At 48.3% G+C, this 15,292-nt stretch overlaps 3 protein-coding genes and 1 non-coding gene across 4 annotated transcripts; 3 read left to right on the top strand and 1 right to left on the bottom strand.

Moving 5' to 3' along the window:
- Positions 1-168: 168 nt before the first annotated feature.
- LOC100823159 (phosphoenolpyruvate/phosphate translocator 3, chloroplastic) lies at positions 169-3,755 on the top strand. Its single transcript, XM_003568791.4, has 9 exons — positions 169-1,025; positions 1,150-1,272; positions 1,424-1,576; positions 1,677-1,762; positions 2,373-2,457; positions 2,559-2,678; positions 2,773-2,841; positions 3,168-3,297; positions 3,380-3,755. The coding sequence occupies exons 1-9, from the start codon at positions 612-614 to the stop codon at positions 3,454-3,456; spliced, it is 1,257 nt and encodes a 418-aa protein (XP_003568839.1). The 5' UTR covers positions 169-611; the 3' UTR covers positions 3,457-3,755.
- A 1,134-nt stretch (positions 3,756-4,889) lies between these two features.
- LOC100822640 (phospholipase D alpha 1) lies at positions 4,890-8,850 on the bottom strand. Its single transcript, XM_024458812.1, has 3 exons — positions 8,743-8,850; positions 5,720-7,673; positions 4,890-5,649 (listed from the first exon to the last, which is right to left on the bottom strand). The coding sequence occupies exons 1-3, from the start codon at positions 8,848-8,850 to the stop codon at positions 5,213-5,215; spliced, it is 2,499 nt and encodes an 832-aa protein (XP_024314580.1). The 3' UTR covers positions 4,890-5,212.
- Positions 8,851-13,550: 4,700 nt separating this feature from the next.
- Positions 13,551-13,622, top strand: TRNAP-AGG. Its single transcript has one exon. It is a non-coding gene; the product is annotated as a tRNA-Pro (tRNA).
- Positions 13,623-13,793: 171 nt separating this feature from the next.
- On the top strand, positions 13,794-14,891 carry LOC100832130 (embryo-specific protein ATS3A). Its single transcript, XM_010233362.3, has 2 exons — positions 13,794-14,203; positions 14,325-14,891. The coding sequence occupies exons 1-2, from the start codon at positions 14,084-14,086 to the stop codon at positions 14,772-14,774; spliced, it is 570 nt and encodes a 189-aa protein (XP_010231664.1). The 5' UTR covers positions 13,794-14,083; the 3' UTR covers positions 14,775-14,891.
- Positions 14,892-15,292: the final 401 nt, after the last annotated feature.

Below are 15,292 nucleotides of genomic sequence, written 5' to 3'. Positions count from 1 at the left end.
AAACAAACAAATCAAAGCTCCACGTGACATTGAAGCCATCTCATCATTCTCCGGGCGGAAACACGCGGAAGAAGATCCCGGCCATGCTCTACCAAGAACTGCCAAATCCTTCTTGTCTAATCTAAAATAAAAGGAACTGACAAATTCGTCATCTCAAGAAGGACACAGGTTCCGATGGACATTCAGTCTCCAGTAGTCCTAGGTGGGGGCAACCCCAGGCTTAATTTTTGTGTTCAGAAAAGAGAGAGTGTTCGGCTTTAATTTTTGTGTTTCGCAGAAGCCACCCCCTTCGCTCTAATTTCAGAGGGAGATGGCGGCTTGCTGGTGGTGGTCTCTCGTCTTGACTCCAGGCTCCAGCAGCGTGTGATTTGCTCCGTTTCTCTTCTCGCGGTCGCAGCCTCTTCTCTTCCCCTCCGCCTCTGCTATCATAAATAGCGCCGGCGCGTTACAGCTGCATCGCGCGTGCTAACGACTGCTCTCCGCATTTCCAAGAACAGCCGCCCGCCAAGGGATCCTCCGAGATTTCTTAGCCGCGGTTGCTGCCTGCCGTACGTAGCGCGGCTTGTGTGAATAAGTGAATCGAACGACCGGAGGAGTTGGGCCGACGAGAGATGCAGAGCATGGCGGCCACGGCGGCGCCGGCGGCGTCCTCTTCGTACTCCGCCTCTAAAGGCTGGGCGGCGTTGCGCCGGTGCCCTTCTCCTTCCCTGGCCGCGCGGCATGTCGCGTTCTCTTCTTCTTCTTCTTCCGCGCGCTGCACGGTCGCCGCCGCCGGCGCGCCCGTGCTGCCGCTCGGCATTCGGGGGAGCTGCCTGCTGCTCCAATCCCCCCTGCTCACAGACGGCGGCAAGAACGGCGCTGCGACGAGAAGGACGGTGGCGGCGGAGGCGGCGGCCGTGGCTTCCCCGTCGGCGGAGGGAGACGGGGAGCCGGAGGCCGCAGGCATTCCCCGGACGGTGAAGCTCGGTGCTATGATCCTCGTCTGGTACCTCCTCAACATCTACTTCAACATTTACAACAAGCTGGTCCGTCAAAATCGTCATTTCCCCTTCTTCCTCTTCGTCAGGATTTATCACCTTGTGTTCTAAATCGTTTTAAAAATCCTAATCCAATCCTTATTTGCATGTGATTGATGATGATGCTACACAGGTTCTCAAAGCAGTGCCCTTCCCTTACACCATCACCACCTTCCAGTTCGCATCCGGCTCCTTCTTCATCACTCTCATGTGGCTGCTAAATCTGCATCCCAAGCCAAGGCTCTCCCTTCAACAGGTAAGATTGTTGTAAAATTGTTTAGCTGATCTTTCTTATTTACCTGATCGAAAATTGTTTTCTTTTTGAGAATACATTCATGATGTAATGTTATAAACTGTAAAAAAAATATACAGATGCGAATAAACTTTTCTTTCGATTGTTGATGCAGTATGCAAAGATCCTGATTCTGGCCTTGATACATATGATGGGCAATGTCTTCACCAACATGAGTTTGGGCAAGGTTGCTGTCTCGTTTACGCACACAATCAAGGCCATGGAACCCTTCTTCTCTGTCCTGCTCTCGGTGTTGTTCCTCGGGGAGGTATTTAGATTCAGGCTTTCTTTAGTTAGTGATATGTCCTGGTAAATGGAACGTGTAGAAAGAGATGACAATGTTGTTCTCAAGTGTTCTATTCTTTCAGACACCTCCTTTGCCGGTGTTAGGTTCTCTTGTGCCGGTTGTTGGTGGAGTCGTACTGGCATCTATGACTGAAGTTTCTTTTAACTGGTTAGTGGTACTGCCATTTATGAAATTCCAATGTCAAAGGATTGGGGAAATTTTGGTTCTGTGATTATGCTCTTTAAATCTTGGTGAGCTATATAATGCATCAGGTTCCATTATCTGTTTGTTCTTGAAATATATTAGGAATATATGTGCTATTCATTAGTTGAGTCATGCTTATTCACTGCCACTCTTGAAATAAAGAAAGCAGTTAGTGAGCATGTTGGCAATTGAGTTAGTTCTAATGTTTGAGTACCTCGTGCAGAAGTCATCTTCAGAGTAAAACATGTTGGTGTTATATATCAATTTTCAATACTAAGTTGCAACTTTATACATTAGGGAATACACACACTTAAAAAATGTGTTCTTCTTGTTTTCCAGTTAGTTTAGCTAAAACATTGCAGAAGTTATTCTTTTCCCTTTTCTTTTTGGAAAATGTTTTCTTCTTGTTTTCCAGTTAGTTTACCTAACATATTGCAGACGTTATTCTTTTCCCTTTTGCTTTTGGCTACCTAATACATTGATTGCCCTTCGGCAACTGGTCTATTTCTTGTGGTCTTATCCAGAGCCATATGCTATCGAATATACTAATTGTGTAACTTCTGTGGGAAAACAGGATAGGATTTTGGAGTGCCATGGCTTCCAATGTTACAAATCAATCACGGAATGTTTTCAGCAAAAAACTTCTTGCCGACAAAGAGGTTATTTCACTCTCTCTTTTTCCATTGGAGATTCACCTTGTAGAAGCATGATAAATATCGTGGACCACTTTCCCATTTACACTATTTTTTTCTTGTTACAGGAAACATTGGACGACATAAACCTCTTTTCAATTATGACTGTCATGTCATTTTTGTTGTCGATTCCATTGATGCTATATGTAGATGGCATCAAGTTTAGCCCTGCATACCTACAGAGCACTGTGAGTATTGTCAGCTAGCAAAAGTATATATGGATTATTTACCTCTTGTTTGGGCTAATAGTGAACTTTCTATATATTATTATCTTCTATGTAGGGAATTAATCTTCAAGATCTATGCCTGAAAGCAGCAATTGCTGGCACTTGTTTCCACTTTTACCAACAGGTGTGCTAATCTTCACTGAAAATCAGTTCTCTTCAAAATAAAAACAAACATTTTTTTTGTGGTTCTACAATGGTTCTTTGGATTATCCTATTGTTCCTAGCGGTTGGAATTTTTCCCATTTTGTATTACAATGGTCAACCACCTCTAATTTACACGTTATCTTATCTTCACTATGTTTGGATCAATGCCTGAGTGGTCCTCAAAATAACCTGCAATTCAACTTCCACCACTTCTCTGCTTTATTTTTCTGTCTAATAATTACCATGAATTCTACTTAAGATCACCATTAATTACGTTGACAAAGTTTCGGTTTGCTTCTGTGGCAGGTTTCATATAGTTTATTGGCTAGAATATCACCTGTGACCCATTCTGTTGCGAACTCTGTCAAACGAGTGGTGGTCATCGTATCGTCTGTTCTCTTCTTCAGAACTCCAATTTCACCTATAAATGCCTTTGGTAATTCCTATCTTATCAGCAATTTCTAACAATTTACTCTCCGAAATACGTGTGTCTGAAATTATTCTTTCATTGCCGGTAGGAACTGGTTTGGCTCTACTTGGAGTTTTCCTGTACTCAAGATTCAAGAAGGCAAAACCAAAGGTGAAGGCTGCATAAAGATAACTTATACAGAAACAATTAACTACAGAAGGATCAGGATCTAGCTGTCAATTCATGAGGGGAAATGGACTGCTTTCACTGGTAGCATACACTTGGCTTTTCCCCAATTTGTCTCCACCATGTTCTCTCATCTTCTTATTTGGCTGTTACTACCTTGTATAGAAGATTTTTCTGAAGGTTGTGGTGGACCAACACAGTAATATCACTGTCAAAACTTTTCAAGAGAACAAGAATTTTGGCATATACTTTTGAAAGTTCCAAACTTTCCAATCCATAATATTGGCCCTTTTCACTTATTCTCTTAACCTATGGATGAAATTTATACCTCTGGTGCACTCTGCGTGCAAGGTCACTGTCTTTTTTCATCCAAGTGCGTCCAGCTTCATTATCGCTGATCTCATAATACATTTTTTTATTCATTGCATGAGTATTATTTAAGCAGCCTCAGTGCCACTGACGTCCAAGATTCCAACTTCTAAAGTGTAAAAGTTAATTTTAACTTTCAACAAAGGACAGTGCAATCATTAAAAGGAAACTCATCTAATTTCCGAATTTACCAAATATGTCCCACTCAGAAGAATGAAATACTTGAGTGCCAGGTCATTTTGGTATGTATTATCAGGAGTATGATCCAATTGACTACATATATTATCACGCACTTGAAGTTCTTTTTCCAGGGAACGCACTAGAAGTTTCAAGATGTATGATTTAAAAATGTATTTGTACATACATATTTGGTTTCTTTTTTGTCAAATATGCATGTTAAAGTTCGTGTGTCATGTAGTAAAACTTAAATTTTGTTCAAGATAGGTTTTACTTCTGAGGAAAATTCTGTTCACCACACAAGAAAATGTTAAGGATGATTTCCTTAATGGCCGGTAATGGCTTACTAAATAAACATGAGTTTGGTTACTTTTTTTTTGTGGAACTGGTTAAATAAAGCCTTCTGTTTTTGTTTGCATATAAGAATGGAACATTCTGGATACACCAGGTGGAGCAGATGGAATTGATAGGTGAAATCCATCCTACCTTATTCATGATTTGGTAGAAAAGATATGGCCTTTGTGGATGAGAAGTTGAGAACACATTCACCATACAAAAATAAGAGAAAATTTCCAAATCACAGAAAAGAATGTGAATACAGAGTGAGCAACCAAAGAAGCCTTTGTGGATCTCTTCGCACAACTTCATGTTCCAGGTCAGCTGAGAAGGCATGCAGTTCAATGGATTAGCTCAGTACTACATTAAGTCTTGAAAATAAATGGTTGGCTGTTCTTGGAGAAGAAAAAATACCGCCTCATGTTTTTCTTTCTTTTGTTGTGTCAATTTCTTGAATCCATATGAATGATGGCATGATAGTGAAATCTAGCAACAAGAGTAGCACGGAATAGCTGTCAAATTCTACGCTGCCTCATCATTACATATAGGTATGAAAAATTGTTATCTGACAAGCAGTATCACAAAAACACTGTCAACTGTACATAGCGTGTAACAACAGTACAGACAGAAACGCATAAATCAAATCAAATCAAGTTCATCAATTTGTACCACTAAAAACAAAGCTAACCTAGAATTAAAAGAAAATGCATCCATCCATGGAAGCATTTCTTATTCTCTAAAAAGGATCCATAACCTAGTTCTGTTCTTATTCAGAGCAAAACCAACCAAGGCACAGACTTAGAAACGCAAAACAGATCAGTGCAGAATATGTGGTGCTGTAGCAGAGCTGCAGAGGCAATCAGTGCAGCAATTTCTATGTGGTGAGGATGGGCGGGAGGTAGTCGGACTTGGCGCCGAGGATCCGGGCCTGGGTGTCCGGGAAGAACTCGACCCCGGGCAGCTGCGTGACGGCGCCGTCGGCGGTGACCCCGACGGGGTAGGTGAGGAGGTGTCCTGGGAGGTCGCGGTCCGCCCCGTCGTCGCCGGCGTAGAGGTCCCAGTACCTGTCGGCCATGGCGTTCACCTTGTGCACGCACTCGAGGCTCTCCGGCCGCTGGAACGCCTCGTCTACCATGCCCAGGTGCTCGTACCACAGCGCCATCCGGAAGCCGTGCACCTGGCCCCTCGCCGGCCGCGTCGCCGCCAGGTGGCCCGGCTGGTACGCGCCCATGGCGATCTCCGAGTCCCGCGCCCCGTCCATGGACCTCTGGTTGATGTTCGCCGACCCCACGATGATGTACTCGTCGTCCACTGCTCCATCCAGATCAAAATCAAGACCAATTCAACAGAAATGCAACAAATTAATTGGATGATTTGGTACCGATCATGCTCTTGGTGTGGACGTAGATCATGAATCGCCGGTTCTGCTGGGCCTTGAGGTAATCGGAATCCGGCTCGGCCTCCTCCGGCGGGCTGTACTCGCCGGCCTTCTTGGCCTCCCTGTTCCCGAGGCAGAAGAATGTGAGATAATCCTTGGGCTTGGCATCAATCCCCTTTGCCTGGATCGCCTGCGCGATGTCAGTGTACATCATCTCCATGGTCCTCCTCTGCCAGTCGAGGATGGCCTGCACGGACCCACTCGCCGGGATCCCCTCAGGCCACATGGGCACCACCACGTAGACGGCGAACCGCTCGCCGGCCTCGATCTTGCTCACGATCTTCATGGACAGCTCCTTGGGGATCAAGTGCAGCGCGCCGACGTCGTCCGGGTTGACGCCGCCGTCGCCGTGCTTCCAGCAGTAGGAGCTCCCCAGGAAGTACTGGTTCTCGATGTAGATGAAGCTCTTGGCGCGCCGGATGGCGCAGATGTAGGCGTCCTGGATGCTCCGGTCGATGATCTGGTCCTTGCCGCTGACCAGCCCGGCCCTGGCCGCGTCCTCGGGCGTGTCCGGGAACCCGAAGGCGGCGCCGCCGTCGATGGACCGGAACAGCTGCACGCTCCACGCCTCCCTGTCCTCGGGAAACACCACGGGCGACGGCGGGATGATCTCCTCGGCCAGCTCCGTCCTGAGGTTCGCCAGAAGGTCCTTGCCGCCTTGCTTCCGCCACCGCTGCTCGAAGTTGTAGAGCACGTCCCACGCCACGGGGCCCTCGAGGCGGCAGTGGATGTCGTGCCACGGCTCCCTCGGCCCGCCCTTGGCAATGGCCGCCGTCGCGAAGTTTGGCTGGTGGAAGTCGTCGTGGTGCGCGCCGTCGAGTGTTCCGAAGAGGCTGTGGAACGGCGTGTCGTAGCGGCCGTCGCAGAGGTCCAGCCCGCCCACGAAGCTCATGACCCTCCGCCGCCGCCGGCTTTCGGAAGCGGCTCCCTTGGGCATGTCGTGGTCGACGACGACGATCTTCTGGTGGTGCGTGAACATGGTGGAGATCTGCAGGTCCTGCACGATGCTCCCGGAATCGTCCGGGTCACGAGGGCAGAGCACGCAGTGGACGTCCGTATCCTGGAAGTAATTCATCGTCTCCTCGTCGTGGGTCGCCATGAGGCCGTCCTTCTTGAGCATGCCCACGGAGGTCCGGTCGTCCCAGACCAGCATCAGCACTTTCACCCCTTCGCTGGCCTTCTTCTTCAGCAGCTCCCCTAGAGTAACCCCGCCGCCGGCCGGCTTCGGCCGGGCCGCGTCCCTTAAAAGAGTCACCTCCGTGAACACAGACCAGCCGGTCATGTAAACAAAATGCTTGGCATTGCTGATGGCGTCAAAGATGTCCTCCCAGCAGCGGTGAGGCTCGTAGCAGCGGCCGTCGTCGAGGGGGATCCGGGGGATGAAGCCGTCGGGGATGTGGGCGTCCTGGTAGAGCGTGACCTTGCATCCCTGCCGCTGGGAGAAGAAGGTGTAGGGAACGCCCGGGTGCTTCGGGGACCGGATGCCGCGGCCCCAGGCGCGGTCCTTGGAGATGTCGAAGTACTGGAGCTTGACGTGGACCTTGCCGCCGCCGTCCGCGGGGTTGCGGGCGTCGTCGCAGAGAGGGAGCCAGCGCTCGACCTCGTCCCCCGGGAAGATGTCGCGGACGGGGAGGAAGCCCGTGCCCACCACGGAGGCGCCGATGGCGCTCTTGGCCTTGATGGTGAAGAGCACGTCGGAAGCCAGGTGCGCGCAGTAGATGTGGAATGATTCGAACCACCGTGGGCTCGTGGACTCGTCGGAGAGGGTCCGGGTCCGGCCGATCCGGCACTGGCCCAGGCTCACCGTCGCGTAGAAGTTGCTGTTGCCTTTGCCCACGCCCACCGTGTCCTCGATCCCCTCCACCAGCTGTAACGTTGTTGTTCCCCGTGTATTGAATTAGGAGACATTTTGGGAACAGAGTTGCAGCCCAGGGTTAAAAGCTTTTTCGGAACAGAATTACAGAAACATTTTGGGAACGAATGGGTTCATCTATTTAAGATCGATGAATTTCAACCAAAATCTGAAATTTACATACTATTAGTCCGAGTTTTTGAGATCCCGACTACAAACATGGATTGACGGTCAACTCACATTTCGAGATCATTGCGTGAGCACTATTGAGATTGACGCGAGTTCCGTACTTTCAAGGATATGACTAGAGGACAACATTCGCTCGATTATCTTCGGGAGCAAACAATTTCTCATCTTTCCTCCTCTCTTCTCCATCCACCAAATCCTTGCCACCCGCCACGTCGGTGATGCCCCCTCCTCTTCACCATTTGCGCCTCCTTCCCTTCCCATTTTCTTACCTCTTCCTCCTCCTCGCTTAGCTCGTGATCGCAAGCGTTGATGCACATACATCGGTACCACGGTCGGCGTGACGAGTGGTGTCGGTACCATGATCGCCTCAAGGGGTGTCATCGTCACAGATAACCATCATTGTTATTGGTCACCTTCCTACGTGATTATTCGCAACACTTGGCTCTCCCAATTAACCAAGTACTAGGATGCATCTTTGCCGGACGTGGGGATACTTTCTTGCAGTCCCTTTTCAGGGTCACGACCGAGCGGCGGCCAACTAACAAAGCTCTTGGCTAGCGCTCAATAAAACGTGTAAAAGATCACAAAAGAAAAATGGAAAATTAAAACATATCATGAAAATGCGACTAATCGCCAGAAATCAGGTGACAGGACGCAAATCGTGTTGGGTTGGATCTGTAAACGAAAAATTATATGAAGAAGATGTGGGCATGTGCGGAAAAGAGAAAACTTGGAACATTTGGTTTCGGACGTCCCCCGGGTAAAATCACCAAGATCACATCGACCGATTAATTTAAGGTGACAATGCATTGACATCGTGCATGGCAACCAATTAAGCAGTTGTGTGTAACCTTTGTGTTCTCGATGATCGAGATAACCGTGCTATGGACACACAGGCAGAGCCCGGAGCGTAAAGAAGACGGACCTTGCGGAGGAACTGCGGCGCTTGGCTGCTGGGCCTGCTGGGGTTGGAGAGCCCCTCGGCCTCGAAGACGGTGACGTGCAACGTTCCATGTAGAAGGATCTTCGCCATTCCTTATCCCTCCGACCCGCCGCGCTCCGGCCGATCGCGCGCGCAGAGAAAGAAGAAGGTCGGGTTAGTAAGGAAGGCAGATCAACCAACTTGTAAATGAGTTGGATAGGCGGAGCTGGGTGGGCTAAGAGATTGAGGAGAATAGGAGATGGATGGGCAGTGGTTTGTGGTGGCAAGGAAATTCAGGAGGGAGGCGGACAGAAATAGAAAAGCTGGATCAAGGAGACGGACGGAGGGGCGCCGTGCCGCCACGTATGTCGGAGCACGTCTGCGGCAAGGTGGCTAGGGGGGGCAAGACATGCGTGGCTCCATGTTGCATGTTTGGTGTTGAAGTTGAAGCGCACCATGTAGTGACATGCGAATATAGGCTTACCACGCCCTGTGCATATGGCGCGACCAAACCGGTCGGTCGATGTCTCCGTCGGTTCGAGCGTCTTGTGCTGCAGTTGTTGCTGCGTGCATGGAGGTTTTATACCTTTTCTGACAGCACGAAGGTTTCATAGGGTACTTTTTTTTACGGTACAAAGATTTTATAATATTCAAATATAGAGGCGAAAAATATGATTTTCCAATTTTTTTTGAAAATATAGTGCTCCAAGGAGCATGAGCATCAAAAGCTGTTTTCAGCGACCTCTCTACCCTTTTAGGGCGATTAGAGTATCCCCGTTTTCATTCTTCCTCCCTCGCTTCTCTCTCTCTCTCTTGCCATCGTCACCCCCATAGCATATTTTCTTTGTGTTTTAATTTCCTTTTTGCCATCACCCTTTGGCAAGTAAGTGGCATCAAGTCGAATATCCACCATGACTCGGTCGGGCCCACCAGGTCACCGCCCCTTCCTTTTCCTCTTTTGGTATGTTTAGAATACGCAATTCAAGAGGTGTTTGTTTTTCTCTTAGTTAAGAGGAGAAAATGTCGAGACGGAGGATGTAGGGCATTTGTTTTGCTCTCATTTTTGGCGGACTAGTATTAGTATCTAGAATTTCGATAAAGGAAGCCATGGAAGATGCATCTACAATAGATAAGAGACAAAATCAATGGCCACAAAGGTATCCGAGTTTGTCTGCTCCCGCAGTAGATCAAACATTTGTAACACTTATATATTAGACACATGATATGGATTTTCTAACTTCGTACATAAAGGGAAATTCGTAAGGTAACACGATGATCGAACCATCAATGAAGACAAATACTTTTAACCAACTCAAGAAAGATGAAGCTTGAACTAAAAATATCACCCTGAAAGAATCAACGAAGAAGGGAGGTAAAAGTTGGAAGGGGAATGGAAGCCATTAATAGAGATAAAAAAAGGGGGAAAACACAATTATGGGCATGAGTTTCGGTGCACTTAGACCTAGGCGTATCACAAAGCCCACCCCTAAATCTCCAAGGCAGGCCTCGGCTCGAAACCCGAGAAAAAAAATGGTATTTTGGGTAAAAAAATTGTCTTAATCGATTTTAGGTTTTTTTCGAACTTTTTGGCCGGGCTTCTAGCATGAAAAGGACGCGGGGCTTCAGTGAAAGCCGCCCATGCCAGGTCTAGGGTGCACAACATATCGATAGATGTATTTTGAAACTAAATAAATAATGTTACATATGCTCATGTTTTCGATTAAATTTCATACTGTGGACATGCACGTGGTCCAATATTCAGGTTTGATCACTAATTAGACAATAATACTGAACTGTGACAAATATTATACCATTACATTTATGTCGCCTTAATTCCCAGTTACGTGAGCGCATCGTAACTCTCCCTCCCCCAAAGCTCCCAACCCCACCCACACACGCGAAACAGAAATTACATCTATTGCCACCGCCTTCTCTTCTTCTCCATCGGCGCTCGGTACAGAGGAATAGAGCCAACGACATGAGAGGGAGGAGCTTGCGTCGCCGGACTCGACCGCCAGCGCCAGCGCCAACGCCGACGACGAGATCTCTACCGCTGCCTCCCTCCCTCTCCTCAGCCCTATCTGGATGGCCTCCCTCATCCCGATCTAGATCGCCGCGGCGGCATTGCCGCCCACCGCTGGGGCATGGCGCCGGCCCGAGCCGCTGACCGCCTCGCCCTCTCGTCCTCATCCTGATCTGAAACACCGGCAGGTGCATCGCCGCCCGCCGCCGGGGACGACCCGCCTCGCCCTGTCCCCCTCACCCTGATCTTTCCCCCTTCCCCGCCGCAGGGGCATATCGCCGCCCGGCCGATTCTGCGTGTGGGGCGTGGACTCGGACCCCCTCGACTACCTCAGTGGGGCAAGCAGCTGGTCCTCCGGATTTGGAGTTCTCCTCCCCGCATCCACCTGCCGTCTCCTCCGGATGAAGAGCGACTGGCCCTGACGTCATCTGCGTCCAGGTGAGTTAAGACAAGATTGTTTAATTTTCGGTCCGGATTAGCTTCCCTCATGGGCTTATCTTTAACCTGTAACTGCAATGTTATGCATCGTTTGCAATGATTTCTAGGCATGCAAGAACTGTTGTTGTTGCTCACAGGCATTTCATCGAGCAGATTGGGGCATGCATTTTAGTTATATTTTTCAGGTCAAGATTAATCCAACAAGGTATGGTTTCAGATAAGCTTTGTCATGGTTGACCAGGTTTCAACCACCCTAGATTATATCTTCGAGTACATGGTAGGCATCAGGTCCCTGCATTTGTATTTGCAACTTGCAAGCATCTGAAGCCTGTGTGTTTTCTTGTGAGAGTGATGGTAAACGGTTACAAATTGATGTAGCTGATGTTTGTGATTGATTCTTCCAATTAAGGACTCCCGTTGTGCATTTTATGGAGTGTTGGCGAGCTTTGCATGAATAAGCAAGGCCTGACCATGCAGTATACTGTTCAGACTTGAGAGAGGCCTTATTATGCTCTGCTAGACTTCTGGAATCGTGGAACATTTTTTTTTCGAGGTGCAATAAAAGTGTTTGCAGAGTTTGTGTGAGAATTTTATAAAACACGACCGAATGCAGTGGAACTGTTTTCAGATCACTGAAGTGATATTTATTTGCCCATTTCTCGTTATCATGCCCCAATTTTGGCAACATTGCGTTCATTTGTTCCGTTACTTGTTTATCAGTCGTGTGGTACATGATTAGTGCCATGGGCTGCAACTGTAACAAGAAACCATATATAGACCATTTCATGAAGTATTTCTCAAGCTAAATCTGTATAGAAGAAAACTTATTACATATTGACATGTATATTATATTTTTGTGCCATCCTGCTCTGTGGATATGGTGGACCAACTAATAATTGTAGCCTCTCAAGAAACTAGTTTTGTTTCAATAGAGTAGGAATTAGTCACGAAAACTTAGAAGCATGATATTATATTGTTTGTCCCTTTTCACTGTTAAATTTCCCTACCCACAAACTATTATTTTTCTTTATAGTTTCAACAAGCACATCTATTTGCTGCTCTTTGGGTAGGCTGTTTGCTATCATCTTTTAGTTACTATGTTTCATTAATACAATCTAACCATTTTTTTTTGTCTATTATTAGGTTTGTGATTACAGTCTATTAGGAATGAAGAACAATACCTTCCTGTCGTCAAGATCAACAGGTGGAGAAGTAAGCTTGCATAATCCCTCAAGTTATCTCTTCTTTTTGTGGCAACAGTGCTTTATGAAGCTGAAGTTCTCTATCTGGGAGAGTACTGATGAACTTCCATTTCTATTTTTTTTGTAGTGCACTAAGTTCTCCAGTTATGTCTTCTCTCCCAAAAAATATAGTTCGCAAATGAGTGAATTTCTTTTGAAACTTCAAGCAGCAAGATTCTGTGGTTTATATGTCCGGCTTTTATATGCTTAGACTTTACATATACCAGTCAACATGTGATTCTGATATTGAGTTAATAACAACGTCGTTGCATCATATGTATTAATAAAGGGTGGAAGGAGATGTTTATTGTGAACTAGAGCAGAGTGACAACGAGACGAATTGACGAGGGAAAGAAAGAGAAGGATTTTTGTGAACCAAATTGTAGGGTTGTTATGAGTCTTCCGGTCGTTGTAACATAGCTTCTATATTTATGGGTTTTTATCCATAGCAATTCATGACAACCATCCGTGTCATTCACAGGAATACCATTAAGCTGGCTGTTTTCATAGGACTGCAAATTAAGCGCCTACCATATTTAAGCGAAGGTTGGTTGTATTGAAATATCTTGATGTGTAGGAGAGTAGCTCCAAACTTCATTTTGTACCTTTGAAAGATTGTACCGTTTTCGTGTTTGATTGATAAAATCGAAGCCAAGGGGTGGATGTAAAGAGAGAAAAGGAGATATGTCTTTTAGTCGTATAATCATAGTAACATATTGGTTTTACTCATATTTTATTTTCCGTAGCAACGCACGGGATTCTATATGTATTATTGGTGTATCAATAGTCAGCATGATATTAAGATATTAAGATGTGTGAGCCTACTGTGAAAGGACGAAGCAAACAAGCTAGTACAAAGATTTAGAATATTCAAGCTCCTTCGAATGGATTTGCCAGCACCCACGTGTAATCCATGTTGGCAAGTACTCAAGATGATCACAAAGTAATCTAGACTGATTGCTATGAGAACGTCGACGGAGCGCATGGGCCTTGGTTTGCAGGATTTTACCGTGGTTACCCGATAAAAAACAAGGATTTTACCGTGGTGTGAAGGTTGTCCATGAAGAGGTTGGTAACTTTCAAGATCCGTTTCCTTCTAGGACATCCAAGGGCATTTGGTCTAGTGGTATGATTCTCGCTTAGGGTGCGAGAGGTCCCGAGTTCAATTCTCGGAATGCCCCTGATTGTTTTTTCATGCCTTTTGTTGTGTTTCTAAAAATCCACTTCTCCTCCGTGCTCGGCAAGGAGCGAACGTTGTCGACATGCATGCTGGCTGGCTGGCTGTTTCTACCCCTATTATCAAAGGCTCTGCGGCCGTGTACCCGCACTGGACGCTTCTGTGCGTCGACCTGCGCTGCGCCCCACATCGGCACCGAGCAAGACGACACGCAAACCTCGTGTCGCTCCTCCGTGAGCGATTCGGCGTTGCGAACTTTGCGACTCTGGACCACTGCCCTGCAGCCAGGCAGCCATGTGCCCACAGCACGTCTCATACAGTCATTCGTCCGCAATCCGGCAATCCCCATAACCTGACACGCCATCCAGCTACTACTAATATTACCCTCGCGTCTCGTCCTCCTGCTACACTGCGCCATCGACTTCGTCCCCAATTCCCCATCCTGTCATCGTCGCCTCGCCGGCAATGGCGTCTTCCGGCGCCGGAGTAGCCGCGTCCCGCCGGTCGCTCCCTCTGCTGCTGCTACTGCTACTCGTCGCCGCCTTCGCGGGCTCCTCCCTCGCGCAAGCCCCAGACAACCGCACCGTGAGTCCCTTCTTCCCCGCACACGCCATGCCACAGGCCTTGCATTTGCAAATCGACGCCACCCGCACTCTAATCTGAATATCTGACGGGTGCGGATGCTTCTTCTTTTTGTCCGGAGCAGGAGGAGAAGGCGGCGGCGAGGAAGTGCGCGTACACGGTGAAGGTGAAGACTTCCTGCGCGTCGCCGGCGGCGCGGACGACGGACGCGGTGAGCGTGGCGTTCGGGGACGCGTACCGCAACGAAGCCTACGGCGCGCGCCTGCCTGCCCCGCCGGGCGGCCGTGCCTTCGAGCGGTGCGGCGCCGACACGTTCCGCGTGTCCGGCGCGTGCGGCTACGGGGTGTGCTACCTGTACCTCCGCCGCGCCGGGCGCGACGGCTGGGCGCCCGAGTGGGTCCAGGTGCTCGAGCCGGGCCCCAGCGACGAGCCCTCCACGTTCTACTTCGGGGCGCCGCTGCCCGACGGCGTCTGGTTCGGGCACAACCGCTGCCCCAAGGCCGGCCGCACGGCGGCGGCGGCGGCTAGGACGAACAGCTCCTCCTCCTCCTCTGCTGCTTCGCCTCTAGGCTAGGCGCGAGCCGATTCCGCTACAATTTGATCTCTTGTGTGTAATGTGATTGGGCGATTTCGCATCCGTGAATGAAGAATAAGCAGACTCCCATGCATCTGAAATTCAGAATCCTGAAAATTGATGGGTGCTCTCCGACGGCACGCTTCTCTGTCCCCTTTTGCAGAGATTTCTCTCTGGGTTTTTCTTCTTGAGATGGTAACAAACGAGGCCTTCTTGGGCCAGAAGAGGCCCGGCTTCTTAATACTCCACTCCTTTGCCTGTCGAAGCCCGGCCCATTCGTACGTTCGTAGGGCTCTCACCGTCGACGTCGTCCAGAAAGCGTTTATGAAGCTTCTCTTATTCGTTTTTTTTCTTTGCGAGACGAAAAAGGAAATGGAACCTATGAGCAGGTGTAAGGTCTTGCAGTCAGACAGACCCCAAACTCGTTCAGCTGGCACCGATGAATGGAACACCGTGCACACACGTGTGTACCGAAAAAACGAACCATCAAACGTCGGAACGTCACAGGTGCTGAAGCC

This window comes from Brachypodium distachyon, chromosome 2 (genome assembly GCF_000005505.3).
Source record: "Brachypodium distachyon strain Bd21 chromosome 2, Brachypodium_distachyon_v3.0, whole genome shotgun sequence".
Classification (NCBI taxonomy): Eukaryota; Viridiplantae; Streptophyta; class Magnoliopsida; order Poales; family Poaceae; genus Brachypodium; species Brachypodium distachyon.
This window is presented reverse-complemented; position numbering and strand designations above follow the sequence as displayed.